This window comes from Pollachius pollachius, assembly GCF_949987615.1.
Source record: "Pollachius pollachius genome assembly, chromosome: 14".
In the NCBI taxonomy this organism is placed as follows: Eukaryota; Metazoa; Chordata; class Actinopteri; order Gadiformes; family Gadidae; genus Pollachius; species Pollachius pollachius.
Window position 1 is genome coordinate 13,862,353 of NC_136947.1, and position 21,166 is coordinate 13,883,518.

Sequence of the window (21,166 nt, forward strand, 5' to 3'; positions counted from 1 at the left end):
TGTCTTTCATTCATTTTAACTGCTGCCATTTTGGCCAGGCATTGCTCGAAAAAGAGGTCATTTGACCTCAAGCAATTTTTCCTGGTAAAATAACTCCAGCTCATTCCCGAGTTGTGCGATTAGCTTTGAAAGAAACACACTTATGCGAATTTGCATGCAACTTGTCGAACATAATGGAATACACTAGGGGTCGCCGGAGCCATTATCTGAGCAGCCGATACAGTGTTGGTGGTAAAGTGTTGGTCGCTATGGTTCCAACATGTCCCAGGTAATATTAGCGTTCTTCATGCATTTCGAAATGCAAAGTAAACCTTCAGCCATGTCTCGAAATCTTAAATGTCGTTTTTATTGAACATTCAAAAGTTGATTCCGCCATGAACGGCTGACCAACCTATACATTATCCATACCTTCCACTGAGTGTGCTAAATATATCATAAAATGGGTCAGGGAAAGCTTATCACATAAAGTTGCAATCACAAACACAGAACAGACAAAACTACAGTTGCCCTCTCTGGTTTGGATTAAACTTCTTACATCAGATTTGTTGTGCAATAAGCATACATCTAAAATGGGCCTTGTATTGCAAGTTCATACTTAAAATGTTGTTTGCGGTGAATTTAATGTAAAAAGCTTTTTGACCTGCCTGTTTGGAAAATAGACCTGTCTTGTCTCTCTGCATGATGGGCGGGGCTTGATGTGTTGACAATTCCCGGCGGCCTGATTGGCTGCAAATAACAAGCTTGTGTATATCACGGCGGTGTTCTCGTCGGTAATCTTTTAGCATCTCGACCGTCCTGGTCAGCAGCAGGAAGCCGGTCGCAAAATGACGTCCGTAACTTAAGTTATAAATTAATCATCTAGTTCCTGCAGTGAAGAGGTGAGTCGCAGTTTTTGTGTTGAATTGAAGTTTTATTTAATTGTGACTCAAAGTGCAGTAGGCCTTTGCGCTCATCGGGCTGGGATTGCACGCACCCTTGTAACCCCCGAACCGGTAGCCTACGATTGAACCCCTCTCTACACCTGAACGTGTAGGCGTTCATCCAACATAATGCGCTTCTTTAGAACGTGACGCTGTTTTTTGGGGGGATTTAACTTAAAAATAAATGTAACATTTATTTATTTTTGATAGATTTTTAATGATTGCAGTTGGCGTAGCTCTTTTATTCGAATCCACCAAATAATTAATGCGGGGACATGGTGTCCAAAAAATGGTAACCACGCACCCGAACTGCACGTCGGTCCAGTAGCCTAGTGGAAGCAATTATCAGGCTGCAATCCACTCACTAAACGAGGACATTTTGAAACGGGTCTTAAAGTTTGGTCCCTCTCCCTGTCGCTATTTGGTGGTTCCCGTGGAAAAATGAAGGGCACCTAAAGCAGCGTGGTTACAATAGAGCTTTTATTCCACTCCTTGTTATTCGATATATCCAGCCGTGCCCACGATCACCTGAGTAATTACCTGCTTACTAGGTGCAAAAGGCGTTCACCGGTGGCTGTCAACATAAACGAAGATGAGTGACGGACCAAGGAAGCGGGGTGCCAGCAGCTCCCACTCGGAAAGCGGGGACCCCACGCCGGAGCCCGCCAAGGAATCAGGGGGAGGCGGTGTTGCTCTGAAGAAGGAGATCGGTTTAGTCAGCGCTTGTGGAATTATTGTTGGTGAGTTTTTAAGTCTGCCCTTTCTACTTCTGTCCCGGTTTTGTCATTCACCGGATAGCCCATTGTGTAGGGTTGAGCTGAGTGAGTTTACCCTGTAACACAATCTAATGTTATCGGAGCGTCGAAGCTTTGGGAAGAAGCGTCTTGCATTATTCAATTATTATTCATCATAAACTTAAATTGGGAGACAATGTGAAGAAACAAGATGACTTAATTTGATACATCTATATAGATATATAGGTACTTTAATAGATATGTGTCAACATCACATGGTGCACTTAAACTGATCTGTGGACTAAACGGCTTTGACTCCCGGCCCCATCCCCATCACCGCAGCACACCATGCAGGCCGATACATTTAATCTCACTAATGTCCACCGCCCGTCCCCCCCCCCCCGTCCACCGTCACGTCTGTTGCTGACGCGATATTCACTGAATAGTGTTTTTCCTTTTAACATATGACCATGCAAGACATCCATTTTCCGCTGACCCATGTGAAATAAATGGGGAGTGATAATTCAAATGGCGAGCGCGTGTCTGTGCGCGTGCATGGCCAGCAACATAAAGGTTGTAAATCGTTTTCTGCACTCTAATTCCAAAGTTACTTTTTTTGCCAATAGTGGCTCTGTGTGACTTATTAAGGATGTCTCATCATGGTATTATTTAAGCCTACTAAATGAGCCAATTCAAATCAGCCTCCTAACTAGTTTGTATGCTCGACTAAGTGGCCTTTGTGTGCTTGTTGAAACACAAATGTGCTTCATTGGTTGATCTGGATTGTTTGAGCCACCGACTGAGCCATCGTCAGTCAATCACAGAATGACAGAAGTTGGTGTGCTGTATTGAAGATGAGGTACAACAAGACGAGGGGTTTGGACTGCTGGCCGTCCTGTACAGAAAGGTAGAGGACGGACTTTGTGTCACGTCTCCATACAGGAAGCTGACATTGTTCCGTCGCTCGTTCATTTTTCTGCCCTCCTTGCATTTTCACACCAAAGGAAACGTTTCCCCCCCCAGCCTCCTCCTGTTGAGGTTTCTGTTGAATGATGAGCTTTCGTAAAATCCAGCTCTCCTTGTTTTTTAGGTTTAACGATTATGGAAGTCTGTGCAATACCAGCAGGCAGATAGGGTACCTGTCCCAGTTCAGTCCTTTAAAAGGACTGGATCCCGGTCTGGGTTGCACTCCCTTTGTTTCTGTGTTGGATGCCAACCCAACAGTGAGGTAAAACCTCATCTGATTAGGGGGCGGGGTTTGAGTGGCCCTTGATTGTCCTATTTTTTTGGGGGTGAAAGCCCTGTGTAGGGGATCAGGGTGGGTTTGAGTCCCTTTGTCTCGGGTGTCACGGCCCGACCTAGTTATTACAGTAGGTTAGAGTCCCCGCAGGACAGGGGGTTGAGTCCCACTAATTGGTGCTGGGAAGTGGGTCTTTTGTAGTGTGTGTTACTGTAGCCCCCCTGCTTGTGAGTTCATGTTATTGATTACTTGAGCGTGTAAATAGATGTGATAAATGGTGTTCTTGTACCAACGTCAGTTCGATGTATTGATTTTCATTTGTCCCCCATGTTGCACATATTGCGACTCTCTTGCTGTCGGTTTCCACAGAGAAGTGCTGCATAAACATGGCAATAGCAGTGCATCTTCGAAGTAGTTGACGGTTACTAAATACCTTTTGTCCTTGAACAAACGACAATTTCCTTGTCTGGGTTTATCTTCTGGGCAATGAGAACGAATCACATTGTGGTTCTTCATGTTGCCTCCCTTGGTGGATGTTTAGCCAAAGCAACTCGGTGAATTTGATTCATATCATTGTGGAGCAGGTGGGATTAGTTCTGCGTTCTCTAGCCTTGTGAGACATTCCAGATATTGAATTTTGCATTATGGATTGAATATCCGTCCGGCCTTGGCTAGGCAGCAATTGTGTTTCCAAATATGGGCATGACAGTACATTGTACAAAAAAATGCACAGAATGAGATGGATTATGTTGGAAGTAACACTCAGTTTGATTTCGTCTTGGTTGAGGATTTGTGCAGACTGCGGCACTCCATGGCCATCATAAACGTAAACCCCTCCCCCGATAGAGGACTAGACGGTCGGTGAGTTGATTTTTACATTCAATGGTTTCAACACAGAATGGAATCTCATGATCAGGGTGGTCCAACGAGGCTAGGAATGGTGTTCAACATGGCCTACAGGTGGACTCTGGACACTGACGACTGGCAGTCAAACTCCCTGAACATAAGACCATCGTGCACTCCCAATAATGACCAATGCACAATGTTGCTTTCATGATCAAATGTTTGTTTGTCAATCATCTCCGAGGCCGCATTGTTGGGACTGAGTTTAGCGGTTTGGGCATTTTGCTCAGGGATGCCTTCGGCAGACTGTAGCGGCTGGACAGCGGGCATTGAACCTAGTGCCACTCAGACTGGGCCAGGATGGTCTCAGGAGGTAGAGCTGGTTGTCTTTGTGTCGAGGTGTCCTTGAGCAAGACACCCCAATACTCACTGTTGCTCTGCATAGTTGACTCTGCTGTAGGTGTATGACTATTTGAATGTGAGGCATAATTCATGCTTTTAAGGGACACCAATCTGAAAAGCGCTGTATAAGCGCGGTCAACATACCAATCATCCAAACAACCAAAGCCCACTTTTGTGTGTGTGTGTGTGTGTGTGTGTGTGTGTGTGTGTGTGTGTGTGTGTGTGTGTGTGTGTGTGTGTGTGTGTTCTGATAATTGATTAATGAAGTTGGTTTGTCCACCGTCTCCCAGGCAACATCATCGGGTCGGGGATCTTCGTGAGCCCCAAGGGGGTTCTGGAGAACGCGGGCTCCGTGGGCCTGGCCATCATCGTGTGGGTGGTGACGGGCGGCATCACCGCCATCGGAGCGCTCTGCTACGCCGAGCTGGGCGTCACCATCCCCAAGTCTGGAGGAGACTACTCCTACGTCAAGGACATCTTCGGCGGCCTGGCAGGGTGAGGTGGAAGGCATCAGCAAACAAATGGAGTTAGATTTCTCAAGGGGTCTGAGTCAGGTTTTATGATCAAATATGTCGCACTTGGCTCTGGTTTGCGTGGGCACTCTCGATATACAGAACTAAGCTGCAAGCAATATAGTCAGATAAAATTAAGTAATATGTTAAAGAATACTTGCATTTAAAGGCATTACATTTGTGATGAAAAGGAATTGTTTATATATTTAATATTGAAAATATGAAATTGTTTGTGCTTTGTTACTTTGGTAGTGCTGCTTTTATTTTCAACTATAGGTAGTCAACAAAAGATTGGCCTTTCTTCAGGGAACTCCGAACTTGGAAAGAGACGTTAAATTTGATGTTCCACACTCTGTTACTGGCTGCACACCAGGCCGTAAATAAAGACGACTGGACAGCAGTAGTGTAGCTCTCCCTATACAAGCTCTGTCAAACTCCTGGCTCTGCCGCAACAAATGCCAGTTCATAAATTCAACCCACCTTTCAAAAGGAGACAAAGCATGCGCCTCATGAATGCCCCATCCCCCCCCCTTCACCCTGCTTTCCAACCCCATCCGCTATAAAAGATGCATGCGTGCTACATTCGACATTCTACACTGTTGCTCTTTATGGGCCATCACACATCTCAACAACACTCCTTCTGTGGGGCTGTTGTTCAGTCCCAGGCTTATTAGGTGTTCACACACATTAGGACCTTCATGCACCACAGCACCAGAGTAACGAAGAACACCAACTAGGGGTACACCCGTATGCTCATTATTTCACAAGCACCTTTGCATGCATGCTATCATTGATTCGGAGTCCAATGATGGAGACCGTACGTTTATTTTCGGTTATACATTTCAGTTTTGGGACCACATCCAGAACCCATTTCCCCAATTTCCCACCTGGTTTAATAAATCCCATCTCATTAAATAATTATGCACGCTCCTTTTTCCGAGGTCTGTGTGCTCTGGGGCCATCTCTATCTTTCATCCCTGTTTCAGTGCAGGAGTATAATATTAAATACAATGTTCAGACAAGAAATTTCTTTGTTTCATGTGAGGGGGGGGGAAAACATCTCCGTTTAGCTGCAGCCTTTATACAAACAGACTTACAAGTTGGATACAAAAAAAAGTGCTGCAGAAACATAGTTTAAAGATTGGAAATCAGAGTAGCAATTGGTATGAGAAATACTGTGTGTGTGTGTCCCCCCTCGGTGGGGCCACAAACAAATGGGTCGTTAAAGTCACATGTTCTCACGAACACATTGGCGTGGGACCCCCCCCCCCCCCCCCCCCCCCAGGTTCCTGCGGCTGTGGATCGCCGTGCTGGTCATCTACCCCACCAACCAGGCGGTCATCGCCCTCACATTCGCCAACTACATCCTCCAGCCCCTCTTCCCAAGCTGCCTGCCCCCGGACACCGCACTGCGTCTGCTAGCCGCCGTCTGCCTGCGTGAGTCAGCAAAACAAATGCACCCTTTTTCTGCGGCCCCAGACCAGTGGTTTAAAGCTCCGGGATCCCTGGAGACCGGACTAGCCGTGATGTGTTGTGGGTTTAATACATTATCCCGACATTGATTGCAATCTGATATGTTTGCTTTAGTTTTGATTCATTGGTCCCCAGCATATCCTCGATCCTAGACATTAAATAAACTGGTGATTGCTAATCACAATGTTTACATAATTTCCAATTATGTTACATTGTCCATAATCAAACCACTCTAACTTGGTGTTCCTTGGCTTTTGGGTTGCTCCTGGTGTGTCTAGGGTCTAAACAACATTGGGAACACCTGGTGTAGAGAATAGATGTAAAGTTTGGAATAAATAGAGGTCAGGGTTGATGCAGTTTGAATGAAGTGGTAGCTGGGGCATGGGGGTTCTCTTTCTGGAAGGCAGGTCTTTGGTCCGATGGGGCCCGGAGGCCTTAAGGAATAGGTTTGCTTTGTCTTGTTCTTTTTTCCGTGGAATGAGTTGTTCCTGTTATTCCCTTGCCAGACAAGCCCCTGAGGCAACTCATAATGGTCTCGTATAAAGCTGTCACTCTCTCGGGCTGCTGCTCATGTGAAACTGATTATATCTGTTTGTTGCTAATATTACAGTAACCTGATAACGACTTAGAATGATTCCTCATTGTGTGGGACACAATTGTGTGTGCGTTTTAGATTTTCTTACCTTTTTTGAAGCTGTAACCAATTGAGATTTTCCCTTCCTGTTTCGATTTGAAAATTCAAATTTTATCACTAAATATACACAAGCCTTGAGGTCTCTAAAGCCGTTGAGTATCTACTGTCCCAACGGTGAACTGCACGAGGCGATCTGGAAGAAAAACAACTTCACTTAAATATTTCAAACAAACCGCTGCTTTCCAGACTAGTCCGTTGGGATCCTGGAAACATCACAAACCCCTCCCCTGCCAGGTCTGCAGCCAAAAGCGTGTTGATGTATCGGATCATGAAGGCCATTTATGAAACGAATGCCTGTTTATGATCATAATATTGCATTGGCACTCATTGGTTGAGCAGAATCGTTTTAAGCGTTGTCAGTTAAGTTGGTGTTAGGGCTTCGGTGCCCTTTACGTTCTTCGGTAATTTGTAAAGATTCCCCCCATATATGCATTGGAGTTTTGTTTACGGCTCCTGATGTTCCTGACCTGGTTTGCCTCTCTGGCCAATAGCAGCGCGTACTTGTTTTCGTAAGGCTTTCGCATGCTTGTTTTCGCGGGTTGGGAAGGGGAGTTTCAAGGTCACCTGAATGTCAGGGGTTGGGTCCAATGCATTCACTCCGCCTTTATTTACCCTACTTACATTGGTGGCGAGTTGCACGTCAGACCTGAAGTAAAATTCTCTTCTATGTAAAGAATCCAACGATTCATCCAAATGCAAAATGTAAATAGGGGAAGGGAAAGCCGTGTAATTGTGTTACAAGTTATATTTGAGGTTGCTCTGGGTCTATATAACTAAACACGCAAGGACAAACACAAAGAATAGTTAAATCCGGGCAACATGTAAATTCCTAGAATTTTAGGTTTAGAGTTTTGGATTACCAGATTAATTGTTTAATGCCATTGTTCTGTGTGCTGTGTGGGGGGGCTGTCTGCTGTGCGGGTGATGTTTGTGTGCAGTGTTGCTGACGTGGGTGAACTGCTTCAGTGTGCGCTGGGCCACCCGTGTCCAGGACGTCTTCACGGCCGGGAAGCTTCTAGCCCTGGGCCTGATCATCATCATGGGCATCGTTCAGATCTGCAAAGGTATCTTCTGTCCTCCGTTCCCGCTCTCCTGCAGCAGCGTTTCAATCATGCCATTGGTTGTCCCAAAAGCACCTTCCAAGTCGCCCTCGTGGTAGTCCAGCTTGATCAAGAACTCGATCAAAAAAACGCCAAGATGGCTGCTTCACGTGAAGCCATCCTAGGGTCATTCAGCAGACACTGTAATCCAGAGGGAGCTGAAGTGACTTCAGATACACGGGGGGGTTTTCAGAGGCACAGGGGTTCGGCGCATTTTGCTCACGGATACGTTAGGATGCAGACAGCGGGGATGGAGCTGGGAGTCCTAACTCCCGAGCGACTACCCTGTCCGGCCCCCTTTTTAGTTCCTACCATCTCATCCCCATGTTAAATACTAGCTCCTTCATGTTTTCAACCAACAAGAGCTCATTCACTCCCTGAACACCATCTTCCCTTACAAGCATGTAGAGAAGCAGAAATACTTGTTGCAATATGAACCTCTTACACATTTAATTTATGAAAGTTAGTTTAGTGAAGAAGTGTGTTTTACCAAAGAGGTCATATCTTTGGATGCTGTAAAAACTTGCATAAGAGCACGGTATATTTACCTTCTTGTACTTTTTGTAGAACATGGTGTTCAAGGAATCTCTCTTCAATGGATGTGGGTGGAGCGTCAGCTTCTATTCACCAAAATAAAAGCCGAGCCACAAGATGATACTTAAAACGCTGTTACAAACACCAATGTATGGGAATGTTGTAAGTACATAGAAAGACCCTTACAGGGGAGGACAAGCCCAGTAACCAACGTGTTGGCTCCAGACTTTGTCACAGCACCCTATCTAAATTACCTGCTAAACCGCTGCAAGACAAACGGCTCCAAGATAAGAGCGTGAGCTGGCACCTCCGCCGTAAAGCCCTCCCCTCTGATCCCGGCGCACAGGATTTTCCATGAACCCAACGTGAACGAGGGATTATAGTCTCCTGTTCGTAATCCACAGGGACCCACTCCCTCCCTCCCCCAGGGACCCCTACCCTCCACCCCCCCCCCCCCCCCCCCCCCCCCCCCCCCCACTCGCGATACTCACCATTACTGACTTAATCACCCGGGGTGTCAGACTGCCAGAATGGCCGCTTAAAACGTGGGCCGGTTTTTCCTATACCTGCCTGGGATCTTCATGTGTGCGTGACTGTACTTGTTGGCTGCATAACATAGGCGTTCCTGGAATCGATCTCCTCCGGTTTTAACATTCTTTGTTGGTCCAGTTGCATAACCTTTCCCTTATATTGTTTGGTCATGGTATATTTGTGTGTATACATGTTAGTCTGCCTGTGTTTGAATGACTAATTTTATTGCATGGTTATACATTTAATAAGTCTATAAATTATGCAATGTATATGATTTCTACACTATCTAAAATCAAAATTCACATTTATGGTTGAAGTAGGAAAAAGGAAAACACTGTTCTAATCACTGCAGAGTATTTGTTGCCATGGCATCAAAACGGAACAGAGTGGCAGCAGCATCACAGGCGGTTATGATGATGAAGCCATACCTGTCTCTCCCCAGGCCACTACTACTGGCTGGAGCCGGTGCATGCATTCGAGACCTTCCGGGACTACGAAGTGGGGCTGATCGCCCTCTCCTTCCTGCAGGGCTCCTTCGCCTACGGAGGTTGGAACTTCCTCAACTACGTGACGGAGGAGCTGGTGGACCCCTACAGGTGATGGAGGAGGGGACCGGATGGAGTAGCGCACACGCATACAGCAAGTTGTATGTTCTGTGTTGTCGTGCAGAGTGCACACAAGCCTGTGGGCCAAGTGAATGTTGTTTGTTGCATAACCGAATGTAACTTAAGAAAGTTTGTATTTTAATTCTAACCCCCACATTTGTGATTTGGATCATGGTAGTTTTACATGAATTATCAGATGAGATCCTCCCTCGGCTGCTGGGCAGGACAGTGTTAGGCTTTTCAACTATCCGCCATAAGGTTCTGGGTTTGAAACCCACCGTCCCCGCAGAATATCTAGAAGGATCCTTAAGCAACCTCTACCTAGCTGTTCCACAACAACGTTGTCCTTATTGTGAGTGTGTGGATGATGGCTGGTCCAAGCAGCCTCACCTGGCCCTAGTCAGACTGGTTGGACTCTGGGGCTGGGGGAGGATGCACACCTGTTACACATTGAGCAAACGGTGTGCACTGGTTAAACAAGCGCACAAGCACTATGTTTCATTATCTACAAATGTCTACAATAAAACGGTTTCCTTCATCACCAACCTGCGTGCTTTGTCTGTAGAAGCCCAGTAATAGTCCCCTAGGTGGTTACACAAAAAATATAGGTCCCTTGGTGAGTAAATATTAATTATCTCTCTGGTTTTCCAGGAACCTGCCCCGAGCCATCTTCATCTCCATCCCCCTGGTCACCTTTGTCTACGTGTTCGCCAACGTCGCCTACATCACCGCCATGAGTCCCCAGGAGCTGATGGCCTCCAACGCCGTGGCCGTGGTGAGTACACGCAGGTAGTCTGGCGGTTGAACCCTCGACGCCAAGGTCCCGGGTTCTTTTCCCCCTCAAAGGTCTGCGGTTTAAAGGTGATCGGACACTGACCCGAGACCCACTGCAATGTCGCAGAAGTTGATGTTTGTAGACTTGTTTGGCAAAAAGAAAAAATGTAATCTGTCGACGGGATCGCTGGCCTAATGCTGGGTTTTGTGTGGTGTTTGACTGGCTGCGTGCACCTTAAGTTAGGCATCCTTACCCCTACCGGTTCCAAAAAAGGGCCCATATTTACTCTTCATGGTTGCTTCCTGAATGTATAAAATGCACGTTTCATCCATCCACACAAGGCATGTAGTTGTATTGCTTGGATTTTCCTATCCGTTGGTTGTTAAAAGTTTGTCCCATTGCACTCATCCAATTTATTACTAAAGTGTAGTCACGCTAATTGATAGGATTGTGTTTGAGAAAATGGTTTGTTAGCATTAGCTCACACCCTTTTTAACTAGCATTCTGATGGCATGCGGCTGTTTAGCTATAAGCATGTGCTCTCTCTTTCTTTCTTTCTTTCTTTCTTTCTTTCTTTCTTTCTTTCTCTCTCTTCCCCCCCCCCCAGACGTTTGGAGAGAAGCTGCTAGGGGTGATGTCATGGATCATGCCCATTTCTGTGGCCCTCTCCACCTTCGGGGGGGTCAACGGCTCGCTCTTCACCTCCTCGCGGTCAGTCTGGTCCCTCGCCCATCCCTCGCTCTTCTTCCCTCTTATTTCCGCAACTGTGTTGGCGGTTTACTTTGTTGCGGGATCGTGTCAGTCCACACACAATAAGGTCTGAACTGGAAAAGAAAAAATATTTTCAATGCCCAAAAGCACTGAGATGCTGTAACTGACAAGAGGGCCATTAGTAAATTGCATGTTTGCTAATTGATTGGTGGTCATAAATGTCAGAAGCCAATTGTTGGTAAATTGTTTGATTATTTATTGCTATTAATTTGGCAGTAAAGGCCTTCATCTGAATTCCCTGTTTCACATCAGAGGCACTCTTCTCTGCAAATGGAAGCCTTCAGTTTGTCGGGAATCCTGACATAAAATCTGGAATATTGATTTCCGTTGGAGTGCAGAGTCATCGTTCCACACGAGACTTGAGCCGTCTCCCCCCCTCTGCCCCACCTCCTCTCCTCTCAAGCTTTGCTACGCCCTTCCTGCACCCCGTCACCCTACATCAGTCTTTGCGTTGGGGCGATAAACTACAGGTCAAGCCGACACCCCTCCCTCGATGCTGCCGCTGCAAGGACAAATGGGTTTTTTTCTGGCTCCTCGTTCTCTCCTCCAGGCTGTTCTTCGCCGGCGCCCGGGAGGGCCACCTGCCCCGCCTCCTGGCCATGATCCACATGAACCGCTGCACCCCCATCCCCGCCCTCCTCTTCACGGTGGGTCGCGCTCGACCGTGTTGGACGGGAGCTAAGGACCGAAATACACATGCTGGGTTCGATTTATAACAAAGAATTTTGACTTTACTGAGCTTATGGTTAAAGTATTTGTTAGTTTTGGTTCTTTTTTAACCATTTGAGAAAAGGAAGGTTGAACAAGCGTATTCTGATTTCAAAATAAGTCACTATCAATGCAATACTTTGATTCCACTGCGTGATTTAATGCAAATGTTGTGTAATGGCTTCTTTCTTTGGGTTGGTTTTTATACAATTTGAAATTATTAAGGGTACAGAATCTCACCGATGTTAACGCATACCTTTTGTTTTTTCTGGGAAGACTGCAGAGAATAATCAACTTTCTCTGTTCCCTCTCCTCAGTGCGTCTCCACGTTACTGATGATGTGCACCAGTGACATCTACACACTCATCAACTACGTGGGCTTCATCAACTACCTCTTTTACGGAGTCACAGTCGCTGGGCAGATTGTGCTGCGCATCAAACAGCCGGACCTCAAGCGACCAATCAAGGTACAAGCCCCGCATTGCAGGATTTGCAGTTTGTTCATATTGGCTCTTCATATTTTCTTGGGATGACATTCTTGGCTTATGGAAACGGAAAAGAAAATTTGCTTTGTTCTATATTTTAACTTGGATCAGCACATCAAATTTTTTTCTCACAAGGCAAACATCAATGGCAAGAACATTCCCAAGCAAACCCAAGGATGTTAAAGAGCACCTATTATGCTTTTTCGACTTTTATGACCTATAAACGTTTTATAGTCATGTTTAACCATACTAAAGTGTAAAATAATGACGTACATGCCTTTAGACGTATTCCCTGCTGACCGTCTGGGGTAGCTGTGCAGAGCGCTAAACACTAGGGACGGCAGTCGCGATTCACTTGTTCCCTAATTTCCGGGATTTATCTACGTAGAACATTCAGGATTTTCCATGTATGGTAATGCTGCAACATGCTCTTCTGGAAGGTAACCAATCACAACGGAGTTGGGTTGGCAGGAGGGGGTGAGGGGGTGGAGAAGGACGAAGCCGGGTGTTGACAGAGAATGCTTAAAGTGCCCACATGAGAGGAAGTTTCCTGAAAATCTACAGTTTTTTTTTGTGCAGTGATTTGTGTCGATTGCTCTATAGGAGTCATTATAAGAAACTAAGACCAGAAAAGTAGTGTAGAAATTGCTGTGTTTGACTCTACTTGGGTTGTTAATGAAGTGAGTAGTTATTGAGTTTACAAAACATTCTAGGTTTCAAACCCCTGTAGTTATCCTCCTTAATGCCTTGTCTGAATCGACAAATGCGTCTGCTAAATGACTAAACGGTACGTCGGTCCATGTTTAGGCTTGTGACTTGACGGATTATTATGATGATGATGATGTGTCCTGCAGGTCAACCTGGGGGGGGCTGTCCTCTACCTGCTGTGGTGATCATGTTGTGTCCTGTAGATCAGCCTGGTGTGGCCCGTCATCTACCTGCTGTTCTGGGGCTTCCTGCTGATCTTCTCGCTCTACTCTGAGCCGCTGGTGTGTGGCATCGGCCTGTTGATCATGCTGACAGGCGTCCCCGTCTACTACCTGGGTGTCTACTGGGAGAACAAGCCCGAGTGGTTCGACAGAGGCCTTTGTAAGCACTTGGTGATGTTTAAACCTGCACTATAACTTTCCTATCCAGGTTTCTTTTTCTCTCTGAAATGTTTTGTTCTGGTCCCCTTTTGCTCCTTTTAGCAACTGTAGCAACAAATCACACCAGTAGAGGATGCTAATGGCAAAACTTACAGTTTTAATGTACTTTTATTCTTTGTCACTTTATTTATATTTTGCACAGGATGATAAAAAGAAAGTGATTGGGAAGTAGATGAGATGGGAATGGAATGTAGAGAATAAAGACCCGAACAGGTTAAATGTTGAGGCCCTGTGGATATAGGCTAAAGAATACAACAATGTTAAAATAATTATGTTAGGGGGTGAGGAGTGGGTGGGGGATTAGTTGCAACTGTTGTTTCAATCTGCTCCTTCTCACTTTGTTTTCTCACATGCAGGTAAATTGACCCACGTCTGCCAGAAGTTCTGTTCCGTGGTGTACCCTGCGATGGACCAGAGCCCACCAGAGGAGGAAAAGGGAGAGGGGCACGAGGAAGACGGGTCACTAAAAGTGGATGGTTGACGCGCTATACAATGAATCCGTTGATAAAGACATAATGGAAACGCATGGGTTTTCAAAAACATGCTGGGGACAGAATCCTAGGAACTTGGAGTGAAATGGTGCACATCCACTTGATGATCAGGAACTGAGTCATTCTGCTGCACAGAGCTTGGTTTTCCTGCTTTCTTCTTCCTAGTCTCTTTGAACGGCCTTAATCCTGAACACCATCTAGTTATGCCAGGCAACAGGTGATGCAAGGTGCAGTGTCGAAGTTACGAACGAGGTCACTTTACTACACACACTGTGTTCATGTTAACAGTTAAAAAGCCTAATGTGTTTTTTGTATGGTCTTTGATACTGTTTGTGTTGGGGGGAGGACGGGGTTAATATATTTTATTGTTTGTATTGTTCATCACATTAAATCACTGTATTAGCACTAATATGTAGCACTTCTAGCTAACTGGTTGACACGTTTTATTACATTGGGATTCCGTCATGTGATGGTCAAATATGTCTGTCTTCTGAAATAAAAGCCTTAATTGGCTTTTGAAAGAAAACTGTTAATGATTATTTCCGAGTTGTGGAGTTCATTACTTTTTTAAGAAGTACTTGCATCTTTGAGACAACATAGTCCAGCTAATCTAAACATTTTCTTAAAAGGATTACATTAAAAACAGGTCAGCAATTAATCAAAACTTCTAAAGATGCCTTTCGGATCAAGGAAAATGTCAAGGAGCCAGCCTCATTGATTATTAAGGGAATTGAAAAAGTCTAAAGTTCTCATCCATATTTTAAATCCACCTGTTGGCGCACCTGAAACATGTGTCATCGGAGTGGGCGGAGTCACGCCACAGTGCAAGATCAGGTTGTGGAAGTGATGGCTAAGCGGCCAAACATTTGGGGGGAAGGTATTAGAATGAGACGCTAAGACAACGCATATTTAAACTTGGGGTGAATGACGATAATACTGATTGTGTTAATTTGTACTTTTCAGTGGAAGAGCTGCGCAGAGCCATAAATAATGGGGGGAAAACAGCACCAGGGAAGGATGGCATACGCTATGAGGTATTTAAAAGAATGGGTGATCCAGTGGTGGAAGAAATTGTAGCACTTATAATGTTTGGAAAGAGGGAAGGCTTCCATTAGCCTGGAAGCAGGCAGTGGTGGTCCCAATTTTAAAGCCAGGGAAAGAAGCAGAGCATCCAGGGTCATATAGAGCTATTGCACTAACAGTGATGTGTGAAAGAATGGTGACGGATAGATTAGTATACAAACTGGATGAGGGGTGGTTCACGCTAATGCAAAGTGGGTTTTGCAGAGGAAGAAATACCATGGATTCTGTGATCTCCCTGGATTCGAATGTAAAGAAAGCCATGGTTAATAAAGAGGGAGTAGTTGCAGTGTTTTTGGATATTGAAAAGGCTTATGACATGTTGTGGAAGGAGGGGCTCATCATTAAGCTGTATGATGCAGGGATTTGAGGGAGTGTGCTGAACTGGGTACAGGACTTTTTAAAGAACAGGGTAATTCAGGTTAGGGTAGGGGAGGCGATGTCGAATGGCACATGTATTGATAATGGAACACCACAGGGAAGTGTAATGGTAGAGTCTGGTTTTATTTAATGTAATGGTGAATGACACTTTTAAAGACATTGGATCAGGGTTTGGTTTCTCATTGTTTGCAGACGACGGAACAGTGTGGAAAAGAGGCAGGAACATCAAACATAACAGAGAAAATACAGGAGGCATTAAATAAAATAATGGACTGGGGAAGCAGGTGGGGATTTAGGATATCAACGGATCAAAATTATATCGTATCTAATGAATCTATTGTATTTGGCAATAAGAAAACTGAGTTTCAAGGTTTATTAATGTATGGGCAAGCAGTAGAGAGGGTAAAAGAGTTTAAATTATTGGGAGTAGTTTGTGATGAAAGATTGACTTATAAAAAGCATGTAGATAGCATTTCGAGCAAGTGTGAAAAAGCTATAAATGTCATGCAGTCCCTATCGGGAAGTCTGTGGGGTGCTGGCCAGGAAACACAGATAATGATTTACAGGGCAATGGTCAGATCGAGGATAGGTTATGGGTGTTTGTGTTACGGGACGGCAGCAAAATCCATTCTCAAGAGACTCAATGTAGTGCAGGCAAAGCCATTGAGAGTCGTCTGTGGAGCATTCCGTTCCGCCCCAATCGCAGCCTTACTTGTAGAAATGGGGGCGACCCCATTGGGTATCAGAAGATCTAAGCTGGAAATGCAGTACATCTGTAAATTAAGGGGACATCAAGGGGACAATGTGGGGCAGCTGTCTTTGGAAGGTGCATGGGAGTGGGGAGGAGCAAGAGTGAAAAGGGTGTGCTTCATTTTTAAAGTCAATGAGGAGATGGGAAGGATGGAGTTTGGGGAGGAGGGGGTGGCCCCTATAGTTCACTGGCCAGCTATACCACCATGGATTCTACCAGAGCCAGAGATAGATCTAATTGTGTTAGCTTATGAGAGAACTGCAACATTTGGGGGCATTGAAAAGGAAAGGCTAAATAACACTTGGGGACAGTACATACAAATTTACACTGATGGGGATCATGACCCAAGAACTGGGAAGTCTGGGTTTGCTTTTTGCATCCCAGATTTGGGTGTTATCAAGTATAAGCGACTGTCAGAGGGGGTTTCAGTTTATACTACAGAGCTGCTTGCAATAATCTGGGCTATGCAGTGGGTGGAGGAGGTCAGGCCAGGGCCAGTTGTGATATGCTCTGACTCTGCATCAGTGCTGATGACATTGAGGGAGGGAGGGCTTGGAGCCAGGTTGGACCTCATGGTGGAGCTTCTTACCCTGATATACAGGATTGAGCAGGCGGGAGAGTCAGTGGGGTTCATGTGGGTCCCAGCTCATGTGGGAATAGAGGGGAATGAGCTAGCTGATGGGGCAGCGAAAAGGTCTTTAAGAAGGGAAGAGGTGGACGTAAAAGTGAGGCATGGACTTACACAAAATTGGGAAATATGAGGATAGACTGTGTCGTGGCAATTCCTCTATCAGATATTGTGTATAAGACAGATGAGATATTTAGATGCATAAAGCAAACAACACTTGCAGGCAATTGCTGGTCATATATTTTTGTAAAAATTGTAGCAACAAAGATACATCTCAACATGCATCAACAAACAATAAAACAGGCATACAATAATAATCGGAGGCCTCAGATGGGAGTTCACCCTGTGAATCTCTAAAGGTTCGCAAGGAGAAGTCCACTCAGTGGCTAAAGTCATGAGTTCTTATACACTTAGATCGAGTTTTTGAGAGCAGCTGTCCCCCAATAAACCAAAAGCCTTTGTTAACCAAATGGTAATCTATTGATTGAAGCTCCTTAGGATTAGGGCTGTGTCAAAAAATCGATATGGCAATATATCGCGATATTTAGTTTGCCAATATCAGTATCAATTTCCAGATCAAAATATCGATATTTTGAAGAAAAAACATTATTACTTTTTTTTCTTTTTCTTTTAAGTGATGCGATACAGGACAATACAGGTGAAAGACATGATAGTAGGTGGGGCACATGACAATTTGTGTGTTCACATTTAAGCAGCACAGATGTAGGGACGAGACATAGACAGAGACAAAAACATTTTTTAAAAGGGTTGTAAATGTAAACTACAAACTCCGCTCCAGTAGGTGTCGCATGTGTGGCAGAGTGAGAACTGGAATCGGCTTGAATCCTTCTCATGTTTATGGCTTAGCTACAAACAACATGGCTAACAGCGAGGATAGCATTAGAGCTGCCCCTTCCCAATTCAAATCCGATGTGTGGGTGCACTTCAGCTTCAAAAGCAAACTCGGAGTTGGGATCTGGATAAATCAAATGCAGTTTGCAAACTTTGTAACGCTGCTGTAAAGTTCTCAGGCAACACAACAAACTTACGAGCCCACTTAACAAGACACCACAAGGACGACACAGCAACGTCACAGCAGCAGCAATGGACCACGATTCAAACAACGTTGTTTAATACGGCGAGTAATTAACTTCCATCCACCTCATCTAGAGCTCAGAAGATAACAGAGTCGGTCGTTCATTTTATATGTGAAGATATGCGCCCTTATTGCGTGGTTGAGAACAGTGGCTTCAGGCATATGGTGAGCACTATGGAACCGCGCTATATAATCCCAATTCGCAAACATTATGGAGGAAGCAAGCAGTAAAAACATCTCTTGGCTTAGCCGAAAGAGTGGCCCTTGCGTGTGACGGCTGGACGTCAAGAGCCACTGAGTCGTATGTCACGATCACGTGAAATTGTTTTGACTCAATTTGTGTATGTGGAATATCGCAATACATTGTGATATATCACGATACGCGATATATCGTGATATAACGTATCGTGACCAGTGTATTGTGATACGTATCGTATCGCGAAGTCCTTGACGATACCCAGCCCTACTTAGGATGTCATAAAAGGGGGTCGCGGCCGTGCCTTATCACCCTTTGCTTCTCGACGCTCCCCAGGGGGTCAAGGAAACAGTCCCAAACCAACAACAGACAACAAGGGAACGGAATGTGAAAACAGATTACATTACACGAAACACAATGGTTTACATTTTAGACGACCCTGAAGAAGAATAGTGAACAAAACCTAAGTTCATAAAGAAAAACGTGTGGATTTTCCATCACACTCCACCCTTTGATTTATAATCACAAATCCAAAATCTATCATGTTTGACCGACCTCCCGTAAAGGGAGGTCAGTTAACCGATTTAGGAACAATGATGGGATAAACATAATGGCACTTAAAACAACCAGGCCACAGATTCCTAGTTCATAGTTCCTCGGATCCCCCATCCAAGCCTTTGAAAGAGGTACCGTCGTCCGGGTCTGGCGTCCATGCTGATTGATGTCGATTCTGGCCGCGTCCCTCCCCTGTCCAGAGAAAGTTTCTGGGCCTGGATCTGACGTGATTGTGTGTGTGAGGGTGAGTTACTAGCACTTCACCCTGGTTTCAGTGTTGGGGTAACGGCCAAGGGGGTTGGGTCGGAAGTGACCTTTGTTGTTGGTGATGGTGCCCATTTGCAATGGCTTGCATGAATCTGGGTAGCACTCTTAGCTACCTTGCTGTGATCCACAGGACTTGGAATGGTTCCAACCACCTTGGTGAGTTCCAGGCACGTCTCAGATAGTAATCCATGTATCGTGGAGTTGCCCTTCCTGGGCTGTATCTGCAGTTGCATTGGCTTGTTGTCCCGTAGAGGTTGTTCTCTACGGAAGAGAACAACCTCGGACTGCTACGTCAGTTGGTCTCAGCGGAGGTACCCACCAGCACAGACCGCCCGAGGGAGTGCCGGAGGCGGTGTGACAGGAAACAGAAGTGCGGCTGTCGCGGTGGTATAGCAGCGAAGCTAAAGGCTAACCCTTTCAGATCAAACAAACTGGACTACCTGAAGCTGGATTTATCCACCAAAAGACATCAGAGACATGGCTAAACTCAACGGTCTCGGACGTTGCCATTAACCTGGAAGGGCTTACTGCACTTAGAGCAGACAGAGGCTGCGCTCTCACCGGTAAATCCCGAGGTGGGGGTGTGTGCGTCTACACAAAAAACAGCTGGTGTAACAACGCTAAAATGTTCATAAGTCATTGCTCCACGGAAATTGACTTTATAATTATTAAATGCAGACCATTACAGACAAACTACCTCCCAAGAGAATTCTCAATAGTAATCATCGCAGCAGTTTACATACCTCCTAGTGCAAAGACCAAGGAAGCCCTGTGGGTTCTTTATAATGCCATCAGCAACCTGCAAACCACTCAACCGGAGGGAGTTTTCATCGTGGCAGGGGACTTTAATCAGGCCAACATGAAGACTGTCCTCCCGCATTTTTACCAGCATGTGGGCTTTGCCACCAGGGGAGAGAACACATTGGACTTGGTACATTCAACGTCAAGAAGGCTTTCAGAGCAGCCCGCCGACCCCACCTTGGCTCCTCAGACAACCTCTCTGTTAGGCTGATTCCATCATACAAACCGCTGCTCATCAGAGGTAAGCCCACAGTAAAAAAAAAAGTTAAAGTGGGCCTGAAGGTGCTATGGCGGCCCTGCAGGACTGCTTTGAGAGGACGGACTGGGACATGTTCAAAGAGGCTGCAACTGACAGTGAACATACAGATGTGGAGGAGTATGCTTCAACCGTGTGTGCGTACATCCTGAAGTGCGCAGAGGATGTCGCTGTTACACTGTCATAACCAGGGCCAATGACAAGCCATGGATGACCAGAGAGGTACGAGCAGTGCTGCGGAACTCTGGCAGGAGGTTCCGCAGCATCCACAGTAGGACATCTAGGTTCAGTGACAGTTTCTTCCCCCCTGGCCCATAGACTGTTAAACACCAACGGCCAATAAATAAACCATCTACACCCCCCCCCCCCCCCCATTTGCAATTATTGAAAGAACAGAATGTCACTGATGTTAACGCATACCTTTGTTTTTTCTGGGAAGACTCAAGAAGATAACCAACTTTCTCTGTTCCCTCTCCTCACTGCGTCTCCACGTTACTGATGATGTGCACTACTGACATCTACACACTCATCAACTACGTGGGCTTCATCAACTACCTCTTTTACGGAGTCACCGTCGCCGGGCAGATTGTGCTGCGCATCAAACAGCCGGACCTCAAGCGACCAATCAAGGTACAAGCCCCGCATTGCAGGATTTGCATTTTGTTCATATTGGCTCTTCAAATTTTCTTGGGATGACATTCTTGGCTTATGGAAACGGAAAAGAAAATTGGCTTTGTTCTATGTTTTAACGTGGATCAGCGTATCAATTGTTTTTTTCACAAGGCAAACATCAATGGCAAGAACATTCCCAAGCAAACACAAGGATGTTAATAAAATTCAATCACTAGAGACGTAATTGGGCAGGATATAAAAGTAATTGCTGTATTTGACTCTACTTGTGTTGTTATTAAAGTGAGTAGTTATTGAGTTTACAAAAGGTTCTAGGTTCCAAACCCCTGTAGGTATCCTCCTTAATGCCATGTCTGACTCAACAAATGCGTCTGCTAAATGACCAGACGGTATGTCCGTCCATGTATAGGTTTGTGACTTGACGTTTGTTTATTAAGATGATGTGTCCTGCAGATCAGCCTGGGGGATACTGTCCTCTACCTGATGTGATGATCATCATGTTGTGTCCTGTAGATCAGCCTGGTGTGGCCCGTCATCTACCTGCTGTTCTGGGGCTTCC

General features: G+C 45.4%; 1 protein-coding gene across 1 annotated transcript; it reads left to right on the plus strand.

The window, feature by feature from the left end:
* Nucleotides 1–1,512: 1,512 nt before the first annotated feature.
* slc7a8b (solute carrier family 7 member 8b) lies at nucleotides 1,513–13,956 on the plus strand (the record flags this gene model as incomplete). Its single annotated transcript, XM_079751096.1, has 11 exons — nucleotides 1,513–1,660; nucleotides 4,430–4,634; nucleotides 5,937–6,088; nucleotides 7,757–7,882; nucleotides 9,426–9,579; nucleotides 10,240–10,363; nucleotides 10,971–11,074; nucleotides 11,685–11,781; nucleotides 12,160–12,309; nucleotides 13,239–13,416; nucleotides 13,832–13,956. The coding sequence occupies 11 exons, from the start codon at nucleotides 1,513–1,515 to the stop codon at nucleotides 13,954–13,956; spliced, it is 1,563 nt and encodes a 520-aa protein (XP_079607222.1).
* Between the last annotated feature and the right edge of the window lie 7,210 nt (nucleotides 13,957–21,166).